This window comes from Oreochromis aureus, linkage group 7 (genome assembly GCF_013358895.1).
Source record: "Oreochromis aureus strain Israel breed Guangdong linkage group 7, ZZ_aureus, whole genome shotgun sequence".
Classification (NCBI taxonomy): Eukaryota; Metazoa; Chordata; class Actinopteri; order Cichliformes; family Cichlidae; genus Oreochromis; species Oreochromis aureus.
Window position 1 is genome coordinate 22,543,190 of NC_052948.1, and position 27,807 is coordinate 22,570,996.

Here is a 27,807-nt window from a genome sequence, read left to right on the forward strand (position 1 = left end):
TCTTTAAGTGAGGTGGACGATTTTAGAGGTTCAAAAATTAAATATGAGTCATTTCATTCAAGCATACTTCCCATTTAAAATCTTCACAGATGGTCACTCATTTCAGTCTTTGAATTTCATGTGTATAAAAACATACTTTTCTATGTGAGGTATCGTCACAATTGTCAAAATTCAGTCCACAACAGTTCCGCTTCTTTGACACACATCTGCATTTTTGTTGCCTCGCTGGCAGCTTTGTGTACACACAGATCCACAGTGTTCCCATCCTGCATCCAGATCCGGGTATCTTGTTTCTCTGTGTTTGCTTTCTTTGTTTTCTCTTGTGTCTTTCAGCGCTTCACACACTACTGGCGATAATGGATGTCCTGGTGACTGCTGTTTTTGTGCAGTATAAATGAAAGAAGGGGCGCAACAGGCACAGGCTGATAAACACCTCAGCTGGCTGCTGGCTGCTTTGTAAAAAAAACCCAAAAACCCAAAAAAACCCACAGTATTCTCTAGTCAAACTGCATAAGATGAGACTACTTTTTTCACATAGTAGATATTTTCCTCCAGATGATAACATAATTTTTAATGGGCCAAAAACCAGTAGGAATTAAACTGCATTCTCTAGAATGCGTTGGAGTGGAGAAGCAACAAATTACAGTGAGTGAACACAAGATGACAAGGACAAGCACAGTAAAATAAAAATGCCAGCATGATGACAAATGCTACAATAAAATGCATGAAAGAAAATTCAAAATAATTGAGAGTCTCCCTAATCCAGGAAATGGAGTCATCGGGGAAGTGAGTGTGGCAGTCAGTGAGCGGATGTATCTTTTTATGTGTATGTCACTGTGTATTAGACATTGCGTGCACTCATGTTAAAGAAGGATGCAGGAAGAGAAAGAAAGAGGAAGATCATGCAGGATCCAGGGCCTCTTTCTAGGTGGTTTACCAGTGAGGATATGCACAGATACTGTTGAGAGAGTGTCAACTGTTGATTCAACAGCAGTGTGCAAAATCATGGTACCGTGTACTGCATATTGACAGATGTTAAGCTGCAGTAATACACATTTTATATTTATAACTGAAAAACAAAATATTTCAAAGACCCAACAAAGAACCGGCATCTGATTCTATTTAGTGATGACAGTTAAACACTGACTGGGTTTCCATGAAAAACATTCCACTGGGATAATTATGTTGCTTTGTGTCTGCTATATTTGTAAAACAGAGTAATCACTTACTAACAAGTTCAGCAACAACTGTCAAGTGATGATAGGCGACTGTTGTTTTTACAGCTTGTTGTACTACGCCCCCCAAGCGGGAAAAAAATGTTCATTATAAAAACAACAACAGTTGTCTCAAGGAGTTTTATATTGTTAGGTAAAGACACTACAATAATAAAGAGAAAACCCCCCAAATCAGATGACTCCCTTATGAGCAAGCACTTGGTGACAGTGGGAAGGAAAAACTCCCTTTTAACACGAACAAACATCCAGCACAACCAGGCTTAAGGAGGGGGCATCCATCTGTCATGACTGGTTGGGGGCCGGTATCATGCTGCTGCAGTCATGCTAAATGGAGTTATCATGCTTATCATGCTTGTTTGATTGCACTAGAGTAGCTTTGCGTGATTGAAAATTCAAAGCAAATGATTATTTATATGCTTCTGTGCGCTCACCTGGAAACTCCACCCACGCGTACAGTGAAGAATATCCACTCTCAATGACATCATAAGACCTTAAGGAGAAAAAAAACTTATGAAACCCAGGGTTCAGGGCATTTTGAGTACATATTCGAGTACATATGCAGAGCTCAAAAGCTAACCATTTAAGGTCTACTTTTAAGCGTTTTGGGGCCATGCATATTGCTTCTAATGCATTTTTGTGAATTCAATCATTCATTTTAATAAGTGAAAGCAGACAGCTAGTATCACACAAACATTATTCATATCTCAAATATTGAATTTTAGTGGTGCCTTTTCTTAATGTTCTGGTATGCAAATCTGCACTATGTGTATACTGTAAGTTCAGGGTTAGGTGGGCCAGCACCTCAATACATACATATAGTGCTGCAGAGCTGTTAGCGTCAATTTCCTGACGTGTGAGCCTGTGATATCATGACTTGGCTGGAAAAGTCTCTCATTGTTTTTTTCATATGCGAGCACTTTATCTTTCCACACAAATACACTCCAAATGGTAGAAAAATCCCCCGGGATTTCAGTGGCCGAGGCTGTGCGTGCCGACCTCTACCTGCCCTTCAGCTCACTCTGCCTTGTCAGGAGTTTCTGTTGTTGATTTGGCGGTGCCTCCAAAAAGCAAGTGCTGCCAACTGAAACCAGACAGGGGAGAGGGTACCAAACACATGTACTTGAAAATCCCCAGATGAGAAAAATGTGCAAAATTAAACCAGCGGATTATTTGGACAAGCTTCCCTGCTGGACACAAGTGTTGAAATTGGAAAACTGATATAACTCGACAACAAAATCAAAATCAAAATGGAGTTTAACATGCTCTAGTGTTTGGAAATAAATGGAAAACCTTTCTGTTTTTAGAATACGCTCCAGGGAGCGGTGAATGAAGACCACTGTGACAAATATCAACAAAGGCTTTGTGTTCTTCACACTGCATTGTACCCTTTAGGAAATGACTGTTTTTGGTGAGAAGATTTCTCCTGACTGTGAACTTAACAACAGCTCACACGGAACGCTTTGTTTTGTTTTCTCCCAAATGTGGACTTCAAAATAACAGGTCTTCATGGAAAGTGTGTCAGAATGTTGTCATAAGCATGCCATCACATGTCTCATGGATGTGGAGTCACATCGGAAAATGAAATTCCAGTGAGCTCAGAGTTCCTGATGAGTGACTCAGAACAACAGCGTCTGACAGCTGACGGAGGCTCGTATTTATCTTAATGAGCCACCGAGGAAAACCAACGATAACATGTTTGCTGCAAGTAAACATTACAGTGTCAAACTACAAGTCTAGACAGTCATCTTATTATGGGTTTAAGTGTATGCAAATACGCTGGTCCATAGTTTCTTTCTTTTTTCTTCTCTTCCTGTTTTTGTTTTTGAATAAGATTGCAACAATAAGCACTCAAAGACCGAAAACCTGCAATCAATGGCAGTAAGAAACATAGTTTTAAATAGCTCTATATAGCATTATTATCACTTTGACCTATCTATTGACCTTGAAGGAGAGGTCAGAGGTCACATGAAACATATTTTGAATCTTTATACAGTACTTTCTCTATGTACAGTACACACCACACTTGTAAGAATCATAGTTTGTAAGTTATTATAAATTTTATTTGCCAATTTTCAACCAATAAATCATTAAGTTAACCTTGAAGTGCTCAGTGGATGTAAGGCAAATTTTAAAAAATTAACATGACCCCACTCTACACCCCTACAAAGTTTGTTTAGAATCAATGTAAAACTTTTTTGAGCTTACAGACAGAAGGAGAAGATAAGATAATAATAAATACTAAATTTACTAAATTTACTAAAACTAAACCCATTTTGTGGAGGTGTAACTGGACATTTCTTTGGTAAATGGATGGTTCTTGGCACCCTTTCATACAAGCACTTGTCCCCCCCCATATCCTTTGTATCTTACATTCACACTCTGAGAAACTTGGGGTTCAATATTTGGCCCAGCGTTAGCATGCAGACTGCAGCAGCCAGGGATCCAACCATCAACCTTCCAATTACTGGATGACCTGCTCTCCTGAGCTACAGGCACCTCAATCTCTTTCAAGGAGATTCTTTTGAAACCCAACAACTACTTGGTTTTCAGAGGGATCTTGTATGTTTAGTACCAGATTTCATAGTTATTTTGATAAAAAAAAAATTTTTTAAAAGCTGAATAAACACGACTCCAAACAATATCTTGTATGTAACAGTAAAGACAGCACCAAGCCTAACAAAAAGAAAGCACTCTAAAATCGATAACTCTGTCTCTAAAACCCACTTCTAGGCATCAAATCATAGATTTGGGGGAAAAAATTAAATGACAATACAGTTATTTATGAAAAAAAATCTAACATCCATCATGCAGGCAGCACAGTGGTCAGTACTGTCACCTGGAAGAAAGAAGGTTCCAAGTTTGAATCCACTGGTTATTTTTGCATGGAGTTTGTACTCCAGTTATTCGGGCTTCCTCCTGCAGTCCATAGACATACATGTTAGGTTAACTGGTGTTTTGAAGTTGGTGGTAGGTGTGAATGTGAGCATAAATGATTGTCTAGCTCTCAGTGTTAGACTGGCAACCTTTACAGGATGTACTCCATTCTCTTGCCCTCTGACAGCTGGAATAGGATGCAGCAACCCTGTGACCCTGAACTGGAAGAAAAATGGATGGATGTATCTATCATGTTGTGTGTTCAGTCATTACATAGCTTCCCACTTACATTGCCAACTTCACATGCAAAAAAATTAAAGACATCTATTTTTAAGAAACTATTTTGTAAATTGTAGAACAATAACAAATCCCTAAAAACAATGAAACTGTATGGTAAGCTCAAAGAAACGTAAGCAAAGTTAAACATGTAAATGTAGACATAATCAAAGTCTCCCTCCCATGTTTCATGATAATACTAAACTTTATTTTTAAACCAAAGTTACAACGGCGTTTCACCTTATGAAACTAATTTGCAAAAATAGCAGCATTAAGGCTTAATTACAATGAAACAGCCCTACTTAAAGACCCTGTAAAAAAGAAGTGGGCAACAAGTGGCTGACTTGGCTGGGAATCAAGCTGTGTGCAGCATTTATAAAATCAAAGCTTTTCTTACAGAGGTTCTCAATTTGCTAGAGGAGGTCTACAATCTCACAATCATACCTTTCCCAGTTAAATCACCTAAATACTAAGTGGCAAATATTCAAAAGAGCCCATAATCAGCACATTTTTCATTCCCTCTGCCCATTACCTTCAGAAACAGCACTGGCAGAGCACCACTCTTGCTTTGCTGTTTTCTCACTGTGGAAGCCCGCTAGCGTGGTGCCTTTAAATGGTAAATGGTAAATGGCCTGTATTTATATAGCGCTTTCTAGTCCCTAAGGACCCCAAAGCGCTTTACATATCCAGACATCCACCCATTCACACACACATTCACACACTGGTGATGGCAAGCTACATAGTAGCCACAGCCACCCTGGGGCGCACTGACAGAGGCGAGGCTGCCGAACACTGGCGCCACCGGGCCCTCTGACCACCACCAGTAGGCAACGGGTGAAGTGTCTTGCCCAAGGACACAACGACCGAGACTGTCCAAGCTGGGGCTCGAACCGGCAACCTTCCGATTACAAGGCGAACTCCCAACTCTTGAGCCACGATCGCCCACTAGTACTGGCTAAAATTTTGTAATCATGAAAACACTAGTAACACTGGTAACGGGTAACAGAAATGAGCACAAATCTCTTCACCTTAATGACTTCTTGGGGTTTGTTATATCATAATAGTGTTCAGTGAGGTCAGTGTACCACCTGACAACAATAGTTACATGAAGAAATTTTGTGTAATTCTGTGTTTACATTATATTCAATCGCTATGTGCTTTGCCAACATTCCTCCTACACATCACACTAGCAGAGTGTCAGGAGAAATTTGGGTTTCTGTATTGTCGTAGAACCACCAAACTCATCATTGGTGGCCTCATATTTGTAAGGTTTGGGTGCAAACAGGAATACAGTAGTAAATCAGAGTGAGATTGATTTGATTTCCAGTATCACCTTTATCATTCTCTCACCTATTAAAAGCATTTCTGTGTGCATACAGAGATTAAGAACAGCAATGAAGTATTTGTACTTCGTTACTTCCCACCTCTGCCTAGTGGTGGCTCAGGGTCGCAGTATCAGTTTCTCAATGACAAGATCTCCACTCAGTTAAAAAAAAAACCCAAAACATCTGCACACTAGGAATGTTCCTGGCCATTCATTTCTTAGTTGACTAAATGAGGGGGGGGGGGGAAGCAGACTAACCAGCTAGTCTGAAACTAAGAAACACTCAAATATTAAGTTAAATTCGATAATCTTTAATGAAAAATGTCAAAAACTGATAAGAAAATAGTTTTAAACCATTTATGACATTCTTCAATAATGAATCATGCCGCTTGACTGTGCAGCACCTTGCATTGTGCATTATCAACATTACACGTTATACTCCAGATAGCGCAGAAGAAAAACACTTAAACTGATGTTATACATGATACGAAAACAGGTAACTATAACAGATGTTCACGTATTACTAAAATATGAGTAATACGTGAACATCTGGAAAACGAATGAATTGCGACCCTAAGGTGTGGCGTGAATGACAATGGAACAATATTGGCTTTTGGTGAAGAGAGAAGCAGCAACTTTTAGTCCAGTTATTCGCAGCATTCAATCGTTTGCCAGAGAAGCATTCTGAAACATTTGGATCCTTTTCATAGTCATTGTATCCAGACTCCAACATGTCTCAGAGAGAAGATCCAAAAAGACAAGAAGCTGACCCCAGCTCTCTTCCCTGGGATGAACCACAAGACCCTTACCTCACCTCTCTTCCCTGGGGTGAACAAGTAGAACTAGAGGAGAAGTGCTTGGAAGAAATGCAGAATGAAAATCTCATGAACAGACAGAAGATTATGCTCCTGGTGGAAGAAAATGAGAGAAAGACTGCTGAATTAAAAAAATTGTCTGACCAACTTCAAGAAAAGGAAGGTATTATTGAGGAGAAACAATGGGATCTCCGAGACATGGACAAAAAGCTCCAGGAGCTCTAAGGAAAGCTTGATGAAGCTCTATAAAAAATAAAGAAATCCTCCAAGAGAAGAAACAACAGGACCTAAAACAGAGAGAGATGCAGTGTGAACTCCAAAACACGGAGAGAGAATACAGTGGGCTGCAGGTAAGCCTTGATAAAACCCTGCACAAAAATCAAGAGTTGCTTCAAGAGAAAACGCAACATGACATAAAACAGAAAGAAATGGATTGCAAGGTTGAAGACACGGAAGAAAAATACAGAGTGCTCCAAATAACGCTTGATGAAACAAAATAAAGAGTTTCTTCAAGATAAAGAGCAACAGGATATAAAACAGAAAGAAGACAAACTTCTTCTTCTCCTGGACTTTGAGAGGAAAAATCAAAAAATGCAAGAATTTTATAATAACATGAAATACAAAGCAACTGAACTGGAACAAGAAAGGGACAAACTGGAAAAACAATGCTCAGAGATGCAGAGTAAGATCATTGAAATGCTGAGAAAATTAGACAACTTGAGGAACTTTCTAACAACTTAAAGTCCCAAAACACTGAAATACAGGTGCAAAAGCAACAACAAGAGAAATCGCAAGAAATCAAGAAATCCAAAGGAGAAGTCAGCAGTTAGAAGAAATGCACAACAACGCACAACACAGAAATACAGACATGCACAAGGCAAAGCTAATACAAGAGGCAACATCTAAAGAACTAAAAGAAAAGCTTGATGAAAAAGAAGCAAAATGTGCAGAAGTGGAGAAAAGATGCAAGAAACTTGAGACACAAAATGCAGAAACAATCGATGAGTTGAAAACCCTCATCCTAGAGAAAAAAGTGCTGGAACAGTGCCTGAAAAAATAGCAAAAACGCTTCCGCTTTTTCCCGAGGTGGGAGACTGCTGCTCCTCACCTGATGTAACCTCGTTTTTCTCTACCTCTGTTCCATCTTAATTTTCACCTCTCCTCTCCCCTTCGCTGCCCTCTTTCCCTTTCTCTCCTAACACCTCTCCCCTTCCTTTTTCATCCTTTTTCTTTTCACCCTCACCCCCCCAACCAGTCCCGGCAGTTGACGGCCCCATCCTTAGCCTAGTTGTGCCAGAGGTTTCTCCCTGTTTAAAGGCAGTTTTTCCTCCCCACTGTCGCCTAGTGCTTGCTCAGAGAGGATTGTTGGATTTCTCTCCTCTTTTTCCTCTTTTCCATCTTTTAAAAAAAAAAAAAACTTTCCCCCTTCTACCTTTCCTTTACCCTCTTCTTTACAAGCCCCCCCCCCTTCCATTTCAATAAACAACAAACACAATTGGTTACATTTTACTTGTGTCAGATCAATGTCCCCATTCAAAAATAATTCATCTTAAGTATGAAAACAAAAAATGGGTAATAGCTGAATGCGTGTTTGTGTGTGTGCATAATATGCATACTTTACTTGTTGGAATTGAATGAATTTGATTGCTGAACATGAAATCGACTGTTACAAGAAAATCATTTGATTTTTTCACAATCCAGTGTGTAATCACTTCATGGCTTAAGTCATCTGCACGCTGCAGTAACAGAAAATATTGCATAGGCATGCTGGGTGGTAGGTGGAGAGCAGACCCAAAATGCAGGAACCCTCAGACAAAAGTAAACTCAAAGTACAGCCTTATTAGGTATAAACAGTAAGTTAAAAAAAAACATTAGCTGAGCACACAACATGGAGGAGTACGACAATGACATGATGAAGACAAAAGGGAAACTGAGGACTTTAATGCACACATGAGGTAATTCGGAAGATGCAACACGGCTGGGCAAAACAAGACACAGGTGAACTAAGTCAGACAAATGGCAGGGGAAGCAAAGCTGAGCATAACACAAGCAGGACAAGAGACTATCAAAATAAAACAGGAAACTACCACTGAGAGTGAAACATACAGACATGACAAACACACAGGGAGACAATAAACAGAGACATGACTGGGGAAACAGACAAAGAATACAAAGAAAACAAACACTCAAAACCACTATGAGAAAACTAGAAGACTTCAAACATCTTGTGCTCATGTTGTGTTGGGCTAGCTATATGCTGAAGTACTGCTACCACGACCTGCAGTCGTTCCGATGTTGTGCAAAATAAATAAATAAATAAAAACACCGGCCCACTTTAACTCCTGACTATTCCACACCATTTTGGCTCTTTCATCTATTTTTATGTGACATTCCCTGGTGACTAATAGATGAACAGGACTTCCTTTCCTGTGTTGCCATTCAGACTCAGATCAGTTTGATGTTTAATGGCCCGCATTGATGAAATAATAACTTCCCTCAAATGACTTAAAGTAAAAGTAACAAGCCCATTTTGAAAATGTAAGGAGTAAAAGTAAACAGTTGTCTCAAGTACTACTGAAGTAAAGTACAGACACCTGAACGTTCTACTTAAAGCCCAGCACTTGAATATATGGCTGTAGAAGGGCTATAAATCTGGCTTATTTTCTTTATTAATGCTTCCTGTGGAAAATGTATATTTTATACAGATTTATGGGACCATTTAGTAAAAGACACAAAGATGTCATTGGAAAGATGACTGATGGTTTCTGACTGGACTAGAACCAGCGAAACTGTGAAAATAATAATCGCTTAAAAGTCACAATTTTGAGCCCAGTCTGATTGCTTCTCATACAAGCTTGCAGCACATAAACAGAACCACAGCCAGGACTATAGACGTTAAGTCCAGATTGCTTTGGCAGAGTCTCAACACTCAAAGAAATGGACAAGAATAAACTGTGGTGGAAAATTCCTTTCACTGTAATGTTTTTTTTTTTTCAATTAAATTTAGTCTAAAATCTGTTTAAACACTGCGTGATATGTTTTGTCACTGTAAATCTAAATGTGTGTCTATGTGAATACACAGACTGAAGTTAACAGGTTTAGAGGTAATGTTTGCTATCATCACAGGCATCTGGTCATAATAAATGAAAGGAATAAGCTATCAATGACAATTCAGGGTTTAAAGCTTTTCTATCTTTGGATTAATTGGAGCTATGAGTGTAAAAGGAGGCAAGACGGACTGCTGAGTCTGGAAAGCAAACAAAGATATGATTAGTCTTTGAGCTGCCATTTAAATTTAAATTTGTATAATAGGCAATAAAGTAATTGGTTAGAAAGTAACAACCATGAGATAAGAGATAATGAGAAATAACTTGTGTCAGCATAATGTGAAGGTGAGAAAGATTAACAGGGAGTAAGACTTAGAGGAGTCTTTGTGTTAGAGGAGTCTTTACAAAAGAATACAAGGGCAAACTAGTTATAAGAAAAAAGAAGGCAAGAAGCGAGGCGGGAAAACTGAGAAAAACTAAAAAAAAAAATCCCTACAATCTTCACTATATATACACAAACTCAATACATATACATAAAGCCTGGATGCTATATAATACTTCAGCTTCTGTCCGTTTTATATTCAGTTTTATTGCCCTTATATTGGTAATGTTCACCAATGCTAAGAACAATCGTCATCTGCTTAAAGCCCTGTAACTGCCTGATCATGTTGATGCTCGGATGTACGGGCTTCCGATGAGTCCCTGAAGGCAGCGCTGGCCCTAGCAGTGATTATTGAGCTCCCGGGAGACTTCATGGAGAGGGAATGAGATGAAATAGGACTTGAAGCCGGATCATGGCGGCGCCTCTCGGGCGGGACACCTTACCTGAACACTGGTCTTACGGTGTCTGCGGGGACGGCAGGGTCTTCTTCATCAAGTGAGTGGGATAACAAGCGCCTTATCGCGCCGTCTCTCCCGGTTTAACGGGAGTTGGCGGGGTCTGGCCGGTGTTTTCTAACCGGCGGTGTAACAGGTGTTTTTCCCTCCTCTCTCTATCTGTGCTGCAGCGATGAGACACGGACCACTACCTGGCTCCATCCCCGCTCCGGTCAACCTGTAAACTCTGGACACATGATACGCTCAGGTAGCTAGCTAAGCTAGGTCTCCAGGGCAGTTTCACCTGTGCTTATTTCGCATTTCTGCTTATTTAATGGTGTTTGTCGCTGCTAACTTCACTATACGGTCCGGGCCCGACAAAGTTTCAGGTGTTACGAACAAGTCTGTTGTCTGGTTTTATTTTAGACCTGCCTTGCGGATGGGAGGAAGGTTTTACGGACGAAGGGGCCAGTTACTTCATAAAGTAAGTTCCTTGCAGACTATATACTGCTGCCGTCTCCGTTACTGCTACCTGCGCGTTACTGGAAGTTGCCGTGCAGCTTAATATGGCTCCTGGCTCGAACTCCCTGCTACTAGCAGGAATAATTACCGCTGGGACAGTGTGGATTTAAATGGGGTGTGCCTGGGGCTAACCTGCTGAACCTCTAATGACCTCACTGCTTTCATTTGTGCTGTGCGTGAGAAGCGGCTATCAGGTGTTTGTCATGTTCTCGTGTTCTGCCTTTTGGTACAGACCCACACTCACGTGTGTTTGCGAGCTTTTACGAGAGTTAATTTGTCATACAGTGATAACAGATGATCTCTGGTTAACTTCCTCATATCCCAGAAATTGTTTGCATATTTTAGCTCGTGGATAACCTACAGAGTTTATTGTGTACTACAGGGCAGCAGATAGGTGTTTAGGCTGATAACCATGTAATAAAGAAATCCTGATGGACATATGACCTCTTTCAAGATTACCAGTAAGCAGACTTGCAGCTTCTTAATACTAAACCTCTATGATCAGGTTCTACTGACCACTATATAGAACTGTATGGTTTGGTTGTTGGGCTCACAATAAACTATAGATGTGTTATAGAAGATTTTCCCCCATATATCTTTAACTTGAGATTTGAATGTAAAGGCTTAATGACTCTGTTAATTAGTTCAGTATTTAATTGACTTCTTAAAGCTATGGGCCAGTGATGGGCTCTGCCCAAGATAAGTACTGTTGTTGTTTCAATGCATTGTTTTGTAAATGCATTCATATCATATTAAAGTTGTATTATAAGTTTAACATAGTCAAATAAAAAGACTCCTACAAACAGCTGTAGAAAAAAAGAAACACAACTTCAGCTCCTGTTAATGTAAACAAACACTAGTGAGTTTCTTTACTAACCAACTACAGGCAAGTCTGTGTGTACATTCGGTCAAAATTATTGAATTGCCTCATTTTCATTGCATACGAAACAATTATTTCTTATAGACTTTCATTTGCTAAACCCTTCTGGCACACTGACATCCTGTATAACACAAGCTGAAGACACACATGCACACCTACACCCATGACATAATCTGTATTATCAAGAATTTAACAGTGTAAATATTATACGATGGTTTGCAGGAAATCTTAGTAACCTGATTACTGACATTTGATTCTTAATCAGCGCTCTTAGCAAATGAATTGTAGGGTCAGAAAAGCTTATTAAAAGTCAGATTATGTGAGAGTCGGGCCCCCTGCTGAGACACAGTCTGTAGTCTTCTCTCGGTATCAGCTGTTCACTGCAGTGTGAGGTATGGTTTCTTTTCTTCTTCTTTTTTTGGATAACAGTGCATGGGTTTTTTTTTTTTGGGTGTCAGTGACAGAATTATAAGATTAGGAATAATGACAAACGTTTTTGTCTTTGTCTCTAGTGCCCCAGATGGATTATTCCAGAAACTGACTATGTATCTATGTGTATATATAATGATGATGATAATGATGATAATGATAATAATAATAATAATAATAATAATAATGATGATCATTATCAGAAAAGCAAATCCAGATTTTTTCAGATCAAAAATCCCAGAAATACTGATCTACTTGATTGCACTTTTGAGTTTTTGCTGAAACTGCTTGAGTGCGATTAAAGTTTGTCATATTCTGACAATGCTGATAAATTGCACAGTAATACTGAAAGGTGTTTCTTAATTGATAAACACTGTAAATATCAGAATGATCTTAATCAATAACTGTGTGCATTACTGTGGGTGTGTGGATCTAAACTTAGTGCATTAGCTGCTAGACATTATTTCTTTACTGTGCTGTGTAATTGTGTCCTTGTAGTAAAGTGCCAAAAATTGACTGCAGTGAAAACGACAATGAAACTGTTTTACAAAACCCAACAAAAGATGCTCACTGTTTTGTTTTGTTTTTTATTTAGTTGATATCTGATAAGTGAAAAAGATGAATGTCTTGGGGCTGTGTTGTGTTCTGCCTCGTTATCCCTGATGCAGGAGCTTATCTCTACATCTTCAGTGATGTATGAAATGAAAGCAAAATTCTCACTAGAAAAAAAATGCTCTTTGGCCCTCCTTTGTCCTCTCAGTGAGGTAAAACTTTAAGCTGCAGTTATTTGGCGACTTTAAACTTTGAAAAGATCTTTTTATGAAAAAAAGAGTCATAAAAAGAGTTTGGAAATTCAACCCATGTCTTTGTTGTAAAGACTCCAGATCAGTTGAGCAGAATACATTTCTGTGTTTGGCAGTGTAATCCAGCAGACAGAGAAGGAAAACACTTCTTTAGTTCCGAACAGAAAAGTTTAGGACTTTGGTGGTATTGACTCAGAATTTGACTCTGGGTTTCATTCAAAACGTGAGAGTTTAGATTGCAAATGTGAAGACACGCTGAGACCTACAAGTACTGGACAAACTGTCATGTAAAGGCTTTTTTCCCACAAACTTTGAGAGAATTGAAACTCAGGAGGGAATTCAAAAAACAGCTGGAACTAGCTGGAATTTTAGCAGTAGACAGAGTTATTGTATGCTCTGAGTTTGAGGTTGAGTAGTTTGAAGAGAAAGTTAGAGAGGCAAGATAAAGATAGTTTGGACATGTGCAAAGGAGGGATAGTGCAAATATTGGATATATGATGTGAAATATGGAGCTGTCATGCAGGAGGAAAAGATGGAGACCACAGAGAAGATTAATCGATGTAGCGAAGGAGGACATGTAGATGGTTGGTGTGACAGAAGAGGCTTCTAGGAATAGGAGGAAATTGAGGTGGATGATCCGTTATAGCGACCCCTAAAGGGAGCAGCCCAAAGAAAAAGCAAAACGATTAGAATGTTTTATGTATCCATCCAACCATTCCTTTTCCTTCACTTATTCAATTCAGGGTCATGCAGGGCAGGAGCCTATCCCAGGTGCCATAAAGAGAGGAGGGGTAACCCTAGAGAGATTGCCAGTCTGTCGTATGGCTAACCACCATTTATTACAGATTGTTTATATCTTTGGAAACCTAGTTAGCGCTCATGTTCTTTTCCTCTGTGTAGGTATTTACATTAGCTTCTGTAGGAAGGACAGTTAACACCTATTAGAGCGCTCATGGGCTACTCAGTTGCTCAGTAATCAGTGTTTTTAAGGTCCTGAAATGTCCTTAAAACGCCCTCAGGCAGATTTAGTGCTTTATAGTTTCTCTGTGCTGAGCTATTGTGCTGGCAAAGAATTGTGGCGTTGCAGATAACAGAGAGCAATGGTTGATTATGTCGGACTTTATGGTTTTCTTTGTGTAGAAGCGCTTTTTTTTTTTTTTTTTTTTTTTTTTTTTTTTGCCTATGTGTAAATACTGTCTGGTTCATTGCAGATGAATCTTTGTGGAGTAATTAAACATCTTGTAAACCGTGACTGGGGATATGCATTTTTGCTGGGATTGTCTAAAAATAATCCTGAATGGGGATATGGAAAATACTTAAAATCAGCAATTACTGCCTTTTTAAAAAAATATCTAGTCTAGTGTATGATTTGCTTTTTAAATAAAAACCTTTCATTTTTGTGACACTTCAATTTAGCTTAGCATAGCGCTCAATCCCTGATGCAATTGGCCATCAAGCTGTTGCCAGGGAGTTGCCATGTTTGAGATGCATATGTCTTCAAAGTATGTGGCGCAACCACCACCACCACAGCCTTGATGCTTGATTGTGATGCACCCTCGCACTGCGACACATATTCTTGAGGAGCCACCTCTGTCTCAACAGTTTGTTTCATACTAGATCTCCTTGTAGCAAAGCTCCTGCGAGCCTGCCACGTATAACTCACACTTGGGACTCATGTGGTCGCATGCTCTCCTGTGCACATATACAAGTTCACACTCGCATCTCTGAACTCTTTGAAATGAATGTGGGGAGTGACTTCACTGGTCTGTCATCACAAAACAAAAAAAAAATAGGAGGGTGTCTCTGAGCTTAATGCAACTGTGCGTTTGTAGAAATGCTAGTTCATTTTTCTGTTGTAGTGGGGATTTGTTGACCTGTTTGATGGTTAAAGACTCCATGATCTTTAGTGCCATTATACAGAGCACAATAAAATTGGGTTTGGATTAGAGATTTAAGACAAAAATAGACTTAGCCAGTGTAAAGTGTCAAAGCTAGCAATACCTTAAGAAGTACACATCCCTCTGTGATGTTTGATTCTTCCAGACTGATGGCAACCTGTTGGCAGTCTATCTGTATTTATCTATTAAACAGCAATTATTTGCAAACCTATGACAATCTTAGCCCAAGTCAGACTCCAGCTATTTAGTTTCTGGACAGGTTCCAAGCTCGGAACTGGATATAAATATATAAATTGTAGTACATACAGTCCTGTGAAAAAAATATTTGTTACATTGTTTCAGTTTAAACAAATTTTCTTTAGATAAAGATAACTCGTAAAAATGAAAGAAAATACAATTTTAAACATACCTGGAAAAATATGCAAATACAAATGTAGGTAAAAAAAACAGATTTTTAACTCCTGAAAACAAGAAACCTCGTGCTTTGCTGAAAACTATGTGAACATGTATCTGTAATGTATTTTTTTTAACTCATTATACCTCGATTGGCATTCAAAGTACGTATGATGCTTTCAGCTCTTTAGGTTAAGCGCAGTAGAAATAGTAATTTATAGCATTACATGCACATCATTCTTCAGTGACGCTCAAGCGTTCAAGTGAAATAACAATAAGCACATTCCTGAGTCTTTGGGAGGGTCAAGCTTCAGGTATTTCAGGTATTCTTAAGATGATAGAGATACGTCTGGAACAGGAACAAACATTTTAGTTCGTCCTTGTTTCAGTCGGTGAACTTTTAATTGGCTTATGGATGATATTTTTTGAACAGAAAAAAACCTGGTGAATTAATAACACTCTTGACATCTAATATCCTTTTCACGTGAAAGCCATACTATTTATCTAGAGGCCGTATTTATATAACAGCCCCCCAGGACTTCACTGTTGGAGTCTCATCTATCTGGAAAAATGCTTTTCATGTTTTTATTACTTGCAAAAAGGACAATGCAGCTCCCTCTGTGTATCTGTGCGGATTTTGTTTGGCCACTCCGTGACACTGCTATCTGCTTGTTTTTAAGAAAAACAGCTCAATTTTATTCCTTTCCCCATTACAGCACCTATTATTGATGTCCTGTTTTAAGGTGGACTGGATGTACTGACCACTTGATGGATCACATGTAATCTCAAGTCTGCTTGCAGATTTGTGGAGGTGAGGAAACGGGCAGGGTTTGAACATCTTTTTCCAGCTCTGTTCCTGCATTATTTAGATATTTCTGACAGTTTTAACCAAATGCAGTGCTATGAATTCTCTCTTAGGAGAGACTGCGTGAAAGTGTACTCTGTAACCTCCTATAAACCAGTTCTTTTTCATTCATTGTTGTCTATGTGCATAACCCGCGCCTAGCTTGGTGTGAGCATAGTCACAGGTGAAAATGTTAAATTTTTTTTGTCACAGAGACACAAGAACGTGATCGACTTCAATATATCTATGTGGCTCCCAGAACTGTTGATGAGCTCACTGTAGACAACAATCAAGAGCCAGATCGTTTGTCTGCCCCTGGCTGTTTGCTTGGTTGCTTCATTTCCGTCTGTCCCCAAACTCAGATACAGTTGTTCTTTGCCTGGACTTGCTTTAATAATCCCCTCTTATACTCTCCCCTGGACAAGGGGGATGTAAGTATGACTTGGGTTTGTTTGACGACTTCCTCTGGTGCAGACAAGACCCTCTCACGTAACCTCTCTTCAGAAGTTGTCCCGAGGCTGTTTGTTTAAGCATGTTTTAAATATTTCCCTGTTTGTACCCCTGTTTTGTGATTGTTTGCCCTCGTAGCTATGTGCATGCACACAGACATGATGTCTGATTCTGTCTTCTCCCTGAAGGGCCAACAAACGGATTTTCTTCCTCCTTATTCTGCAGCTACACCCAGCAGGGGGCTCCTGGTACAGGGAGGTGGGGAGCATTGCCAATCAGGTCCAAGAAGGGATAAAATTCTTGCAGGAAAGACTGCATGACTATAGCTTCACTGGAGGGGATTGAAAGAAGGCAGGGGGGCAGTGAGGGAAACTGAAACCAATGCCATACACACAATGAAACAAAGAAGTAAGTGAGGAGATCTGAGAGATGTCAGAGATTCCTGTTGGGTAGATCAGCTAGCCCAGTCCTGCAAGCTTCAGTCTTGTCCTTTGCCATTGTCCTGGATTTTACTTTATCTGGAAGTAGCTTTTTACCAACTTGTTAATGTTTTAAGTGTTTTTTTTCTTCTATCAAACAAAAATACCAAATGTTCTAGGATTCTTAGATGTAAAGTTTGCAGTCATGGTTAAAAAAAGTTTAACCCATCAGTGCCTCATAATAAATTATCTGGTTCGTAGGAGCTCTTTAAATTACTTAAATCTAACTTCAGACATAGAACAAAACACAAGAGGTTTTACAGTTTCTTTATTTATCTAGGAAGTACAAAGCTAAAATGCTGAAACAGTATGCGAAATAGTATACCCCATGATGCCATAGCTTGTAGACCCATCATCAGGAGCAATAATTTGAATGATTCTGTATAACTTTCAGTCTCGCACATCATTTTGGAGGAACTGTGGCCCACTCTACAGAGTTGCTTCAGTTCATTGAGGTTTGCTGGCATTCACTTGTGCACAGCTCTCTTATGGCAATCAGGTTGAGGTCTGGACTTGCACAGGCCACACAGCAAGCCCAAATTATTACACCTTCACCAGTAGCTTGACAGTTGGTATGAGTTGTTTGTACTGATGTACTGCTGTATTTAGTTTTTGACAAATGTGATGCAGTTCATTACGGCTAAACATTTCTGATTTGTTGTTGCCTGTCCAAAGGAAATTTCCAGAAGTTTTGTGGTTTGCTCAGATGCAACTTTGCACACCCTGCGTTCATGTTCTTATTAGGCAGAAGAAGCCTTCTCCTGGCACTTGTTCAGTTTTTCTTTGTGTACTGTAATGAATATTAATATTTAACTCGTAACTGGGCCTGAGAGTAGCACTTAGATTTTTTTGCAAAATCAGATTCTGGGGTAAATTTGCTTGGAAATCCACCCTTGGGAAGACTGGCAGCTGTGTTAAATGTTTCCTTGTTTGTGAATAATATGACCATAGAATGATATTGTTTGGAAGTGGGCTTATAACGCTACCTACATTGATAGGAACCAACAATTCCTTCTCTAAGATCATTGATTTCCTCCTGGAAACCTGATTGCTTCCTGATTACTGCCAACACCTCTGCTTTTATAGAGGTAGGTACACTTAATCAGTTATCAAGTACATTTGTATTAGCAGCACCTGGCTCCCACTTTCTCTCTTGATTCTCATGGAAGCAGTAAATGTGGACTTAGTTTTTCACATACTGCTTCTGCATCTTTGCTCAGTTTTGAAATAATGACCTGGTATAATATGTGATCTTGTTGTTGTTCATCTGAGATTGTATTTACTTAATTTCTAGACCTGCTCAGGACCAGATGATTTATTATCATATTTGGATATAGCTATATTTTGATATGTAAAATCTGAGAACTGAAGGAGGAACTTTACTTTTACCAAAACTGTAGCTCCTTTACTTTAAAAAAAAAAAAAAATCCTGTCTGTCTGTGGGGATAAAACCAGCAATGTAATAATGTTAACTTAGCCTGTTAAAGATTCTGCTGACTCCATTTTGTTTGTATTGTGACATTTTACAGATTAAATGATTAAACATTTAGCAGTGAAAATATCACGTTCCTAAGGCAATTTGTGTATCTAAGGTCAGTTTAAAAAGTCAACATTAGAGAGCAAGCTTAGGCTGGTATATGGGTGCTGTTAGCAAGAGACAGTATATATTTTTTTAGGATATACAGTTAAGGCAAGTATTTGAGCACAGTGAGAATAGTCTGGACTCGTTTTAACATTTGTAGGAAGAAGCTTCTCTAACCTGTGTGTTATTAACTGTGGGGGTCTAAAGGAAGAGGACAGGAAGAGAATAATTCAAAGAGGAGGCAACACTGTCTTATTGAGTATAAACAATAAAGATGCAAATTGGACAGTAATCAAAGAATAAGGAACACATTATTTTAAAAATAATATCTAAAATCGGAAACAAAGACTATCGATCGAGATTGCAGTCACAGTGCATTGACGGGGACTCTAAAAATACATTTGCAATGCGACGACTATAAACACTCAAGCTTTGCCTGAACGACCGTGACTCTGAAAAACTAAGGATGCAGGTTGTGATGAGGTGATGATCTTCCAGACTGAATTTGGTTCTTCTGTCATTTGAGTTCGGCGTGATTGGCGGGGTAAGCACAATGATAGTATCACGAAGCCGTGACAAAGAGGCTTATCTCAAAGCAGCTTACAATAATGTCGGGAGTATGGCCTTGCAAGACTTAAACCCTTTAAGGCTCTGAGTTACATTGGCTGTAGATACCATCGGAACTGCTGCCGAGTAGTTTTTGTCCTGTAATGTTGACTTTGTTAAACCTTCAAACGGTTTGCTGAACAGGTATGCTTTTTTTTTTGTCAGCAGTGTGTGGGTTCCAGTTTTTATCAGTGTCACACATTCAGACCTTCAACCCACCCAGCATGACTGTAGTCTTGATGGAAAAAGGAAAAAAGAGCATTTCCATTAAGAGAATACAGTGCTCCTACTCTTTCTCTCTGCATTGTAAAATAGCCTTGAATTATTATGTTTCAAACCTTGCAAACAATGAACAGGAAGCAATGACAAGATTAGTAATGAGTCACAGCAAAAAAGGTATTTTTGCCTGGAAAGATGGTGTATTATGGATGTAAGCTGGGTGATGTATTAACAAGTGTTTTTCATTTCTCAGATCCTGGGTTTCTGATGAGTGCTTGCACCCTAGGTGAACACGAAGCTGAATGGACCTAAATATAGGTGTTATGTACAGAGAAGGCTTTGCTGCATTAAATCTGAATCCACATGAAGGACCGTTTTGATGTGACTTGAAATGGGTAGTAATACACAGGAAAAGCATGTTTTGCCTCATTTTGATGGAAAATCTTTTTCAAGTTTTTAATAAAACTCTAGAACATAGGGTTGGTTTGTGCTCGCCATCTAGAGCCCTTTGTTCTTAAGTGAAAAAGAGGCTTTGTTTTGCTGTGGAGCTCTGGCTAAACCAAAGAACCAACAGTTCTCTGACAGACAAATAAAGCCTGGAAGAGAAAGCTTTGTCAACAGCAGATTTTGTTTTTTTTGTTTTTAATTTTATTGTTTTCATTGGTTGAGAGTGCTGAGCGATTTCTGCTTTTCTTCCTAGAACAGCAGGAAAGTTAAAGATTATTTCATGCAAATGTCAGCCCAAGGACAACATTTATATCTAATGTGGTCTTCACTGCCTTTTTTCCCCTAGTCTTAATAGTGTTCCCTACAGATATTTACTTCTAACACCTGCTTCTCTACAAAGGACTATTTCTCAACATTTGCCTGGATTATACTGGTTTTCTGACATGCTTTTGCCTCTCAGACTGTCATCTAGCACACCTAATATAGACTTAATGTAAATTAGTAACTTTCCAAGGTGTCGAAAGGTAAATAATTCCCTCACTTGCGCTGGGCTTTAGCTTATTTGCTTCTAAATAGCTAAAAGCTGTAGAGGTCACAGTGTTTTTTCTTTGGTATTTGACTACAACAATGCCAGTTTTATGTATATGATAGTTTTAAGCAGTACCTAGTTCATTTTGACCATGCTTTTTTTTTTTTTTTTTTTTTTATGCGTTAAAAACCCCCAAATCTCCTTGTGCAAGAATGTTGGCTCTGGAGTGGAGCAAATATTTGATGTGTGCTCGCCTCATAAGGTGAGAGAGATTTTTATAGGATGAGGATGTGTTTGTAGTGAGTGACTTTGGAAACAAGATGAGTGCATTTTCATCAGAATTTAGAAGCCTTCCCATGAGATGGCATCTGTTCAGGCTGCTTCTGTTACCTTTTCCTTTTCTTCCACGTTTTCCTCCAGGCTCTGCTTTTCACATACACGGTATCTTGATGTTTCAGTAGCTGATTTTGGTCAGTGTCTTACCTTTTCTGTTTCTCTTACCTTCAGTTGCCAGTCACCACTCTTTGTTATCAATGTGAGAATTGTGAAGCGTTATTTCAGTCCTGTAAGCCTTGCCAAGGGATCTAATACACTGCTTTTTGTCATGATTTTAGTATAAAAAAGTAAATGTTCTGATAAGCAAGTCTTCACAGAAGTCCCTCTGATGAAAATACTTTTCTGGTATTGTTGTACGAATTTTATATAAATTGGATGAGTCGAGCACTCATCCACTCATCACTTATTCAGTATTGCTGATATTGCACCAGGTTTTGACAATTACACCTTTTTATTGTCAAGCTCATGCAGCTAAAAAAAACGATGAGCCATTTCCTTAAATTCTTCCTTCGACCAAGGTTTTAGGGACTGTGGGTGGAAAAATGAAACTGTCAAAATAATGTTTCTCAAATGATTCCAATTCAGTTATTTGAAGTAATTTGGTAATGAAAGATTAAGTTAAAATAAAGAAGTTTCTGATCAAAAAAAAGTAAGATCAAAAAATGAGATTTAAAACTTGGAGCTGCAGATGGAGGTATCAATGAAAAGACGCAAGATGAGTCAGTGTTTATGTCTGACTCACTTTATTCATACTGAAAACCCACAGAGATTCAGACAGCATCTCCACTGGCTAATGATTTGAAAAAAGGTTCTGTGTGTTTGTGTGCTTAATCACATTCTTCTTTCACTGGTTCATAATACTGGAGAAACTCTTAACTCTGACCAACTTGAAAGGCTTCTTTGATCCTTTTAGACTCATTTTATACTTAGTGCAACCTGCACTTTGATAAAGGTGTTTATGTCTTTGCACTCACAAAGCACTGTTTTCAAATGTCGGTGTTACAGGATGTTAAGTGTACATGACCTGCAAAGATGAGAATGACATATTACTTTGTGCAACACTGAATAAAGACAATAGCACAACAAAATTTAACAGATATTTGTGACCTTTAATTTGCATGGTACACTTGTTTCTCTGCAGTTTCTTCTGGAATTACATTTTCACATTAAGAATGAATTCCTTTGCATCAAACCATACCTAAAACATTTTTAAAAGACTAGGTAAAGAATTAAAACCTCTGTAAAAGGTTGTTAGCTTATTTGTATGGATGAACATATGTGAAAACTGATTCATGTCCCTTGTATCTAATGAGCTTAAAATCATGAGAATAGTACAGCATCTACAGAAAAGAGACATGTATGTGCTGCTTTATATAGAGATTAGAGAAAAGGAATAGATGCCCAGCTCGCTGTTTTTTACCCATTGGTTTTTAGTGTGGATTAAACAAGCGAAACACAATATGTTAATCACTGGGCTTTAGTGTTGGTAGTGATAGGCCCTCATCAAACTCACAGCATTTTAGATTTTTGCTCTTAACTATAATTTATGCTTTTCCTCAACCCATTGTTGTGTCAAACAGACTCCACAATCCACATACTGGCACTTTCTTCAAGGAGTAGTTTTCCTTACAGTGCACCTGCATTATTCTTAGGGGACTCTTCTCTTCTTTTCCTCTTCTTTTGTCTTTCTCTTTGGGAAACACCTTAGTCTTTAGGGTCATTTCAGTATGCAAACGTGTGTGTGTGTGTGTGTGTGTGTGTGTGTGTGTGTGTGTGTGTGTGTGTGTGTGTGTGTGTGTGTGTGTGTGTGTGTGTGTGTGTGTGTGTGTGTGTGTGTGTGTGTGTGTGTGTGTGTGTGTGTGTGTGTGTGTGTGTGTGTGTGTGTGTGTGTGTGTTCAACACCATCTTTGAAGTTGGTCTGAAAATGGATCTCTTGAATATTTAACCTTGCCCTGAGGCTGTGGTATTAATCCACAGACTCTTACAGAGAATCTGAGTACAGCACTGATCTGGCAAGCTGATATGTGCTTTATTGTGACATTTAATGGGAATATGATGGATAAGATGTAAAAAAACAAAGCAGGATGACAAGCTGCACATAACATTTCTGTGTAGCTTTTTGTGTGCTTTTCATTTCATACACATACTGATAAACAGAGAAAGGGGTCTGGTATTGGATAAATAGCCACAGGCACCCCAAAAAGTTATTAAAATGATTAAGAGGCTTACAGCCGTAAAATGATTATGTGCATGTGAACAATTTTAAAATGACAGCTCCAAATGGTCCTCCATTTTAAAAGGGATTGCGATCCAAAACATGACTACACATTATAATACTTTTGGTAATTGCAGATCTTCTCTGAACTCTTAATGACAAAGTGTCGAAACATAGCTGGTCCTATTTATAAAAAACAAACAAACAAAAAAAGAGTGTTCCTGTTGTGATCATTTACAAAGTCCAGAATGTTCTGAACACACTTGACTTTTGACTGGTGCCTTTTTCATTCATCTTAATCAGTGTGTAGGAGTACAAAGTTCAAAATGAGTTTTTTTTTTTTCTATTATGAAAAGGAAATATAAAAAAAGAACCATTTAAACATTCATAAACTCACATACCATTTATTGAAATGTCAGCCACATCTGATTTCCTGCATGTTGAAAGATGAGAGCGCAGTTATCTGTCATTTCCCGCCACTGTACTCAACAGCTACTTTACATATCAGAGAACATTAACCTCTTAACCTCTTGCTGCTTCCCCTTTTGCACAGTCAATCTAAATTTTTATTTGAGCTTGAAAAATGAACTTTAACACTGTTAACAGTAGGGATGGGACTCCAGAACCGGTTCTTGTAGAAAACCGGTTTCTGGTAGTCCAGTTCCTTTGAAGTGTTAGTCTGCCTGCGTATCGATCCAGCTTATCGGTTCTTGCATTCGTGCTGCAGCCATCTAATTTCAGTTGACGTGTCAGAGGAGGGAAATGGCGACGGAGGCTCTGGCATGGATATGGACATTTATTTTTATTGCATAAAAGGACGAGATAAATGGTACAGTGCAAATTGCATCCAGAAAGGAAACGACTGCATTATTTTCTGGTAACACAACTTCGGTTCTTCCTTTTGGGTTTTTTTAAATGCATAAAAAAAAAAAAAAAAAAAAATCTCCTTGTGTAAGAATGTTGGCTCTGCTAAGCTAGCCAAGAACCCTTGGCTAGCCTAGCTGAGTGAATGCCGACCCGAGCAGCCAGACCCTGAACTTCAACAGGTAACAAGCAGTCGGTGTGTTTCAGCTGTTTTACAGAGTAATATGAAAGTAATGTAACAAGTAGAATAATAAATTACTTTTTCCCGGGAGTAATGAATTAATGTACTACATTACGTTTAAGAAAGGTGTTCTGTATAATATGTGTAATAATGACTTTTTTAAGTAACAACTCCAACACTGATCACAACAAAGAGGGGAAATAAAAAAACAAGCATGCCATCATGATCTACACATTACAGTCGAGGGGTGGCTCAGTCTAGGAAATCAACCATTCAATACCAATACCCTTAAACATACCATACTTTGTCTTTGTATTCTAAATGGGACTGTAATTTATAGAATGAACAAAAAGCTGTGCTAAAGTCAGTATTTGAAACTAGTAATCAGTATAAAACTATATATTGAGGTCATACATTGGTTTGTGTATAGAAAATTATCTATACACAATATTTTTGCTGTCATACTTTGCAGGCCCTAAGAAGATTGCAGGATCAGGGCATCATTTTTCATGTCTGGAGGCTACACCCATCTTCTATACAAAGTATATGGTTTGCTTTGTATCAGGTTGCGTTATTTTAAAAAGCAACTTAAAAAGACGGGGTCTTTGATTTGGTTACTTTCCTTTGGCTATGTAGTACATCAGCATTAGCAGTGCCATTCTCTTTGGGTATTCCTGTTACAGAGCTGCTTTGCCAATAGTAGACTTCATGAAATAAATCCTTTGATTTTACACTACCTGAATTTTAAGATGTGCTAATTATTGTTTACAACAGTGAAGTGTTCTTGTGGCCTTGAATGATTGTTGGAACCTCTCCTAATCCCAGGATCTTCATAAATTAAAGTCACCTTGGCTTTGTGTAACATTGATTTTTCCCTTCTTTTCCCTTGCATGTTTTCTGTATCCTTTGATTCCCCCTATTCAATTTTTCTGTTTTGCCTGTTCCTGAAAATAGCAGGTGTGGAACACTAGCAAGCCACACTATGACGAAAGATATATAACGCAGTCATGGCAGTGAACAACAAGTCAACATGATCTCTCTTAGGCAGGTGATTCTAGGGGAGGAAACCAAAAAAACAATAATTTTTATGTCTTGACTGTATTTGCTTCTCTTACACATGCGAGTAACTTCTCTTAGTTACTCGCATGTGTATTGATTTGCACAGCAGTGATCCAAGTGAAAGGCATTGTTGCTGTATTTGGTAGAATTTTTTTTTTTTTTTTTTTTTTTTTTGTCATAATTTAATAAACAATAATGTCCATTATCTTTGAGTAAATAAACCCAGTTAACAAGGGAAGGTATTTTTTGTTACAGCACTAAAAAGGATGTTGTTGGGGTGTTTGTAGGAGGGAGGATGAGTTTGAAGGACAGACATGTATTTTAAAACATGTATTTTAAGAAGTTGTGGAAGAGAGGGGAGTTGACTGCAGAAAGGGTATTTTGTGCTTGTTTAACAGTTGTTTGGTGAATTGCTACAAATATATAGCAATATATATAAATACATTGAGTGTAAAATTTTAGCTCACAGTGGCATAGCAAAGCAGATATATTATCCATAAGAAGAAACGGCAAAAGATCCTCAGCTTTTCGAGTCTGAAAATGGCAAATAAATACAAGAAAGATGTGTTTTGTTTTGTTTTTAAAAAAAGGCAGAATTCTAATACCTTGTACTCAACACAGACTAGAAAGAGTCTGTTTTTATTTTCTCTAAAGGTGTACAGAAGATTGTGCTATAATAAATTGACAAACTTCAGACATGGAAAAAAATGCATGAAATGTAGAGCCTACAAATGGAAACATGGAGCCAAATCTTATTGCAACTGTTGAATTTCTCCACATGACAAGCCCACACATCGCTGCAGCGTAGGATTGACTCGTCTCACTCTTTTCTACATGACTGTTGTCTATGAAGAAAAAGCAAAGCTCGGGACTGGAAAGTGTGGGGCGTCCATCTGTGTCCCTCACTGAGCAAACGAGGACAGACACAAAGGAGGGATTGAAGGCCTCAGATGGAAAAAGTGAGAGAGTAACAACAAGATGCTTGATACAATGTTGTGGCCCTTAAAGTCTGGCTAGCTGTGGGAGACAGTAACACTTCTGTCAGAATAAGGAGGAGGGTAAAGTTGCCTGGGGCAGGCCACCAAAACATTTGCAATGTAGCCTGGAGAGCGAAATCATCTGACGCATACTAGGGTGGTCAGAGATGGGGAGTGGACAGAGAGAGGACTGATGACACTGGACAGGACAATAGGAGTAAGATGCTTACAGCTGACATGGTGGGAAGCAAATCAGGAGTCCGTAGGAGATACCAGTAAGAGTTGAACCACCTAATCATTAAACAAAGAAGTGTTTTGCTGTCGAAGGATGGGTGCCTGCTGCAGTCGTGACCCCACACGGGAGATCGGTCAAGAGCTGGTTCCCATCAAACGTCACGCCGTCTGGCCAAGGGCAGCCAAGGTAGTCACTAACCTTAATGACCATGAATTCTCCACGTGGGATCTCACGTGTCACACAAGGTAAGCCTTCGTACATTACAGTTTCTCAACACACCAGAGTGAGGCACTGACCTCTGCACAGGTGCCGTTACTGTGGTCCCATATTAAAGTTCTTTCTTGTGCCAGTTTTTGTTTTTGTTTTTTGCTATTCCTCAGGACATGAAGTGCATTATAGCTCATTAACTTTTTTGTTTCTGGAAAACAACAGTTCCCTTCGGTACAGTATATCGCCCTGCTGGCACATAATGAAACACGTTGAGTGTGGTGGTGGTTGTCAGTTTTATGGGATTGTAATGTTATACAAGAGGCATAAAAGAAGGCACACACACACTGAGCAAGTTGTGGGTGTGTCTACTGGCATTCTTTAATGTGGCTTCAAACTGACAAACAGCTGAAGATGCACACAATCCTGCATGAGTGTAGTCATAATGCACCAGTTGTTGCTGTGTCTGGCATGACAGTGTTTTACTGTAAGCACACAAACAGACAGATCGTCAGCTGAATGTTAACATAAGATTAATTCAGCTTGAGGTGTGTGACAGCTTTAGTGGGATACTCAGCGCTTTCCTTACTCTCAGTCAGCTGGTAGACCATAAAGAAGCTGGATTGGGTTGTGCCTTGGCACAAGGACAAGGCTGAGGAAACAAGGATGACACGGGAGGGTGATTTGTCCTAGAGATCATTGACTGTATCTTTATTAATCTCCCATTGTCTTTCACATACCTAAATCAAGACAGAACCTGTCACCAGTTTGGCAAAAAACCAAGGAGGGTGTTGGCTAAATCTGCTTCACTCTTTTCAATGGGAAAGAAATGCCTTCAGTTAGAAAGGGAATCGTGCTTTACAGCAGCTAGAAAAGAAGATATGAAAAGTAGATTCATGTAGATTTCTTTTTATTTAAACATGCTACGAGGTATTCACTAGTCACAAGTCAACATACAGATTTCTGGATTAAAGTCAAGCCAGCAGTAAGTTAATAATGTCTATTGGAGTGTAAACATTGGAGTGCCTATAGACATGCAAAGAAAAATGAATTAATAAAATGAAACTGGGGTTTTAATTTAAAACTTTGAGGTTAGTGGAGAAGACATCACCCTATGTTTAAAGCTGGAACAAAATTCAGTATTATAAGCTTCATCAAGTTATACTTTAAGCCATCTGTGAAGTGTTCAAGCTGTTTTTTACATTTTAAATCCAGCTTGCAATACCATGAAACACAGAAACAAACGTCTTGTGTAGAAGAGGGAG

The 27,807-nt window shown here is 38.8% G+C and overlaps 1 protein-coding gene across 5 annotated transcripts in view; it reads left to right on the forward strand.

Moving 5' to 3' along the window:
* The first annotated feature begins 10,280 nt into the window (after positions 1 to 10,280).
* LOC116313967 (pleckstrin homology domain-containing family A member 7-like) overlaps positions 10,281 to 27,807 on the forward strand; it is a 134,590-nt gene continuing 117,063 nt past the window's right edge. For all 5 annotated transcript variants that reach the window (XM_039614499.1, XM_031731824.2, XM_031731825.2 and 2 more), the window contains exons 1-3: positions 10,281 to 10,448; positions 10,579 to 10,655; positions 10,814 to 10,871. In XM_039614499.1, the coding sequence (XP_039470433.1) occupies positions 10,366 to 10,448; positions 10,579 to 10,655; positions 10,814 to 10,871 (218 nt within the window). In that variant the 5' untranslated portion in view covers positions 10,281 to 10,365. The remainder of the gene's footprint in view (positions 10,449 to 10,578; positions 10,656 to 10,813; positions 10,872 to 27,807) is intronic.